This window comes from Petaurus breviceps, unplaced genomic scaffold, assembly GCF_028583685.1.
Source record: "Petaurus breviceps papuanus isolate PSGF00001 unplaced genomic scaffold, PetGlider_PUasm1.0 90823, whole genome shotgun sequence".
In the NCBI taxonomy this organism is placed as follows: Eukaryota; Metazoa; Chordata; class Mammalia; order Diprotodontia; family Petauridae; genus Petaurus; species Petaurus breviceps.
The window spans coordinates 15,787,632-15,793,631 of record NW_027187352.1 but is presented as its reverse complement, the minus strand read 5'-3'; the positions used below and the strand labels follow the sequence as shown (position 1 = coordinate 15,793,631).

The following is a 6,000-nucleotide window of genomic DNA, read 5'->3' as shown; positions in this document are numbered from 1 at the left end:
AGGAAGGAAGGAAGGAAGGAAGGAAGGAAGGAAGGAAGGAAGGAAGGAAGAAATTCGTTTTAGGGGTGGAGCCAAAGTGGCAGAATAAAAGAAATTAGTTTTAAACTTCATTTATACTGGACTAGTTGTTATTACCTGAATATGCTTCATGATTTGGAACAATGTTCAAAAAGTTCATCTTAATGTGCATATCTTTTGACCCAGCAATACTACTACCAGGTCTATATCCAAAAGAGATCAAAGGAAAAGGAAAAGGACACATATATACAAAAATATTTATAGCAGCTCTTTTTTGTGGTGTTAAAGAAGTGCAACTGAGGGGATACCCATTAATTGGGAAACAGTTAATAAGTTATAGTTATGGTATACAACGCGAAGGAATACTATTGTTCTGAAAGAAATGATGAGAGGACTGATAAATGGTCAAAGGATATGAAGAGGCAGTTTTCACAAGAAGTAATTAAAGTTATCTATAGTCATATGAAAAAATGTTCTAAATTACTACTGTTTAGAGAAATGCAAATTAAAGCAACTCTGAGGTACCAGTTCACACTTATCAGATTGGCTATTATGACAGAAAGCAAAAATTACACATGTTGGAGGGGAGGTGGGAAAATTGGGGCATTGATGCATACTGATGGAGTTGTGAACTGATCAAACCATTCTGGAAAGTAATTGGGAACTATGCCCAAAGGGCTATCCAACTGTGCATACTTTTTGATACAGCAATACCACTACTAGATTTGTATACCAAAGAGATTTTTAAAAGGGAGGTGAGGGAGAAAAACCTATATGTACAAAAATATTTATAGCAGCTCTTTATGTGGTGGCAAAGAATTGGAAATTGAAGGGATGCCCATCAACTGGGGAATGTCTGAACAAGTTATAGTATATGATTGTAATGGAATACTATTATGCTATAAGAAATTAAGAGCAGACTGACTTCAGAAAAATCTTGACTTACACAAACTAATGCTAAGTGAAGTGAGCAGAACCAGGAGAACATTGTACATAGTAATAGCAATACTGTTTGATGAAGAACTGTGAATGACTTAGGTATTCTCAGCAATATAATGATCCAAGGCAATTCCAAAGGACACATGATGAAAAATGCTATCCACCTCCAGAGGAAAAATTGTGGAATCTGAATGAAGATCAAAGCATACTATGTTTCACTTTATTTTTTTGTAGGGTTTTTCTTCCTTTAGTTTATCTCTTCTTTCACAACATGACTAATATGGAAATATATTTTACATAATTGCACATATGTAACCTATGTTGAATTGCTTACCCTCTTGTGGAGGGAGGAGATGAGAGGGAGGGGAAAAAATCAGAACTTAAAAATGTTTTGTCTTCACACGTAATTGGGAAAAAATAAAATATTATTTTTTAAAAAAGTAATGATGAGGGAAATGGTCTAAAAAAACAGAGAAGACTTATATTAACTGATGAAGGGTGAAATGAGCAGAGACAGGAAAATAATACATAAAAAAACCAAGATTGTAAAGAAAAACAACTTTAAAGTCTTAGGAATACTGATCAACACAATAAAAAACCATCCATGATTCCTAAGGACTCAAGAAAAACTATGTTCCCTGCTTCTGATGGAGAATGGATGAACTCAGAGCACAGATTGAGACACACATTTTTGAAACTTGGCCAATGCAGAAATTTGTTTTGCTTGATTATACATCTTTTTAAAGAGTTTTGTTTTTTTTTCTTTTTCAACTGTAGGGTAAGATAGGTGGGAAAGAGAGAAGGTTGATTTGGTTAATTGAAAAAAAATTAATATATAACAAGTAATAAAAATATGATTAAATTAATAATTTTAAGTCACATCCTATACTTTATCTCTACATCCTTACTTGTGCCCTTTGTCTGAAAGGCAATTGCCCTCACAGTCCCTAGCAGGGCTCTGCTTATACCTCCCTCAAAGGAGGTACAAAAGCAATATCCTAAATAAAGCTTTCTCTCATTATCTCCAGTCAAAAAAGTTTTGCTCACTTCTACTAAACTCTCTTTTACCTCTTGCCTATAAATCTTATACCCATGTCTATCCTGTATTTTATTTGTGCCTATGTCTTATTTTTCCTATACCTTCCATCTGTCTCTGTTCACCCCCAACATTTGGAAGCTTCTTGGGGATAAAGACTATGTCTTACTTATCTATGCATATCTCATTTAGTAACTGATTAACAAATGTTTGGGAAATGTCATTGAGTGAATTTTAACATAAACCATTTATTTCCATAATTTTGCATGGACTGTCAAATGATCACTGTCCAAATTCCAGAAATACTGTCAGAAAATTAAATATTCACACTACTAAAGAATCAAAACTCAAAGATTTGCTTCATTTTTTTTTAAGTTGTACCTGGAAGGTTTCCATTCTGATCCACATCTTCTATAGTGGCTCCCCATTTAACAAGAAGTTGCACACAGCCTAGGCGCCCGTGAAAAGAAGCATAATGCACAGGTTTCCAGTCACATTTATCAGAAACATTGGGATCCTAGAGACAACATTCACATTTACTAAATTTTTCTGCCCATAATTTAGATGGTACTTCATGTACCCAACACCTTAATTCTACAAATTAAAATGACTAATAGCCTTTTAAAAATAAAAAGCAGGGGCAGCTGAGTGGCACAATAGATAGAATACCAGCTCTGACATCAGGAGTCAGGAGGACCTGAGTTCAAATCTGGCCTCAGACACTTACTAGCTGTGTGAGCCTGCACAAGTTACTTAAACCCAATTGCCTCCAAAAAATTTAAAAGTTTTTAAAAATTAAAAGCAAACATCATAAATGACAATAAAAGTAGAACCCAGACAAAAATAAAGCAATTATTCACTTATGAACAGTATTAATTATACTTCAGGCCTTTAGTGGACCCATGATTTTATTAGGGTGAGTTATCTGTCAACAACCCATCCAATCCCAGTCATCTTTCTGTAAATCCTCCATAGAAAATCTCTCCAATGAACAGAGACCTTCCTTTAGTCCTTTGGATATTTTGTACTAATATAATATATTATATTATATGATATACTAATGTAACAATGATTATCCCTCACTCTCACTACATGGATGGCCCACCTTTTCAAAGCATCTATGTCTTCTCTGTCACTTCTCACATATAATTAATCACTGAAGATGATTCAATCTGCTTCTACCCAACATTCATCCATCCTTCTAGTGCCTTCACATTTATACAGCTTTTTGAGGTTTATTTACAATGTGCTTTTATCACAATGATCTTATAAGGTAGGTAATGCAAGTAGTATTATTTGAGTTTTATGGATGAAGAAATGAAGACTCAGTGAAGTTATATAACCAAGATACCTAGCTACTAAGAGGCATGGGCAAGACTCAAGCACAGGTCTTCTGTCTCCACATCCAAGCACTGTTCTAATAGTGGATGCTGTCTCAAAAGTTAGTAACTATGACACAAAAGTTAGTAACTATGACACCTTAATTAATTGTCCTGATTAGGAATTAAAGTAGCTGGCTGACCAAGAGCAAATCTTTTAATATCTATGGGTCTCAGTTTACTCAACTATAAAATAAGATAACTGGACTAGTGAAGGAATCTCAGGTTTATGAGGAAGAAATGGTTTGTACTACTATTGTTACTTAATAAATAATCAGCTTAATAAATATCAATGAACTAATTTTTATTGGTAGACTATTAAAAGTAATACTGATAGAGGGTTTTTAGTTACAGTTTTAGGAAAGCAAACCCACAGGTTACTCTGAATCTGAAGGAACTACCCACTGGGAGGACTCAACCTACAAGTAAAAGTTGGAGAATAACTACTGGAGGGAGTACTACACTGTGGGCCAGACTTTGTCTGGGGTATATTTGGGATACCCTAGACTCATTAGAGAGATACTCCATCAAGGACTCTACTTCTTGGGTGTCCTAATATTTGCATGGATCCACTGAGGAAAAAATTAGTATTGTTTCTTTCATTTCATTTTCAGACTATAATTAGGCAGTCATTTTTCTGGTGTGTTCCTTTTATAAATCAAACGACTTGCTTTGAAACAACTTTTACATAACTAAATACTTATCTACTCATATCTTCTATACTAATATGCCTGTTACAAGTATGGTAGCTAACATGAGCAGCATAGCTGTTGCACCCCTTGAATACTAGTACTTTTCAATTCACCTAAATCACACTATGAGTACTCATCTAAGTTCATTTTTTTCTTTAAATTTTCAAGCAGATTTATTAGACTGTTTGTTTTATTATGACATGGGAGCAGTTAGGTAGCATAGTAGATAGATCAATGGACCTGTAGTCAAAAAGACCTGAGTTCAAATTCAGTCGCAGATACTAGCTATATGATCTTGGGCAAGTCATTTGAACTGTGTTTATCTCAGTTTCTCTGTAAAATGGGGATAATAATAGCACCTACATCTCAGAGTTGTTGTAGGGTATCAATATTTGTAAAGCAGTTAGCACAACACCTAGTACATAGTAGATGTTCTATAAATGTTAGCTATTATTGTTATTACATGAGTCCATATAGCTTGTCTGAAATATTTTGGGGCTATATGCCCATAAGATGAACTTTGCCTTGAGTAATCAGCCCTTAGTGCTTAGTCAAGTAAAGAAACATTTATTAAACACCTACTATTGAGCAGACACCTTGCTAAGCACTGAGGATACAAAGACAGGCAAAAGCAGTCCCTGGACTCAAGAAAGACAAAGTCTAACGAGGGAGACAACATGCCAACAACCATGTATAAGCAAGATAATATATAAAAGGTAAATTGGAGATAATCTCAGAGGGAAGGCACGTAAACCCAATACTTCTCTGGGACTTTTTTGAGTTGGTTTAATTTCTTTTTGAAGCTAACCTAACTGTCCTAGTGAAGGTTGAGTTTGGACCTCCACATGGAAAGCCATGTGTGTCGTATGGAATTACTGAAGAAATTTCAGGGGTTCACTGTGTCACAGGGACACAAAATAATTTTTACCCAGAACAGCTTGGTTTCTCATCTAAAGGTGAAGAGGTAATTTCCAGTCAACCCCAGGTCTTCCATGCTTGTTGGGAGCTCTTTGGGAAGCAGGGCTTCCCTCTGAGAGGGGGAAAGGCTCAATTTTTGTGTTTGCGTTGGTACACTTTTAACAAGCATCAAGACAAGCAACAGTTACTATGACAATTTTGTAAAATTATTTGTATTTATTGACTTGTATAACCATATGTTTGGGGGTGAATATAAAGCTCTAGGATTTCTAGCTATGACAGGCCTGGGCCCTCACAGAAGAGTATTAATTTCTGGATTATTTAAAAAACTAGGTGCTCAATCATTGCTTGGTGACTTGATTTGATCACACAGATTCTGTTAAGAGATTCTAGAGCCTGACCAAGTCCCAAGAGTGCTATCTAGAACTGAGAAAATGGAAAACTAGGCCCAAAGCATCACAGGTCGTTTGCTGAGAATAGCAACTGCTTAGCTGAAAGAGAAAGGGGTTGAAGATAGAAGGGAGGAATGGGTTAGGACACCTTACCAAATGATTACCCCTCAGTCCAGATAATGCAAACTGAAGAAGCAAGGGGGTGGATAATAGACATGACAAGTTGCTAATCTTTTAATTTGGGGTAGGATGGTGTTTGGTAGGTACTGCTCTCATTATACTATCTTCATCAATGACTGCTTTGAATTAACTGTGTCTATTGGTTAAACACTAAAAGTAAGCACAATATTATAGACTGGTGAGTCATAGTTTTAGGCCTGTAGACCCAGAGTAACTAGACTGGAAGCAAGCACTCTTCCCTCCCAGGGAGCCAACCTAGAAGTGAAAATTGTGCCTCAGATGGGGCACAACAATAACAATAAGAAAAAATACCCAAACCTATTTGAAGAAAGACCTAAGTTATCTACCTAGAAATATAATCAAGATCAGAGCAGTCTTCTCACAGAAGATAAAGGGCAAGTGGAGAAACTGAAATAAAACTTATATAAACCAAAACTTTCTACCCA

The 6,000-nt window shown here is 35.6% G+C and overlaps 1 protein-coding gene across 1 annotated transcript in view; it reads right to left on the bottom strand.

Annotated features, from left to right (window-relative positions):
- The window catches only part of ANKRD42 (ankyrin repeat domain 42), a 100,972-nt gene that overhangs the window by 51,023 nt on the left and 43,949 nt on the right, over positions 1–6,000 (bottom strand). The window contains exon 7 of the mRNA XM_069070955.1: positions 2,375–2,510. Within this exon, the coding sequence (XP_068927056.1) occupies positions 2,375–2,510 (136 nt within the window). The remainder of the gene's footprint in view (positions 1–2,374; positions 2,511–6,000) is intronic.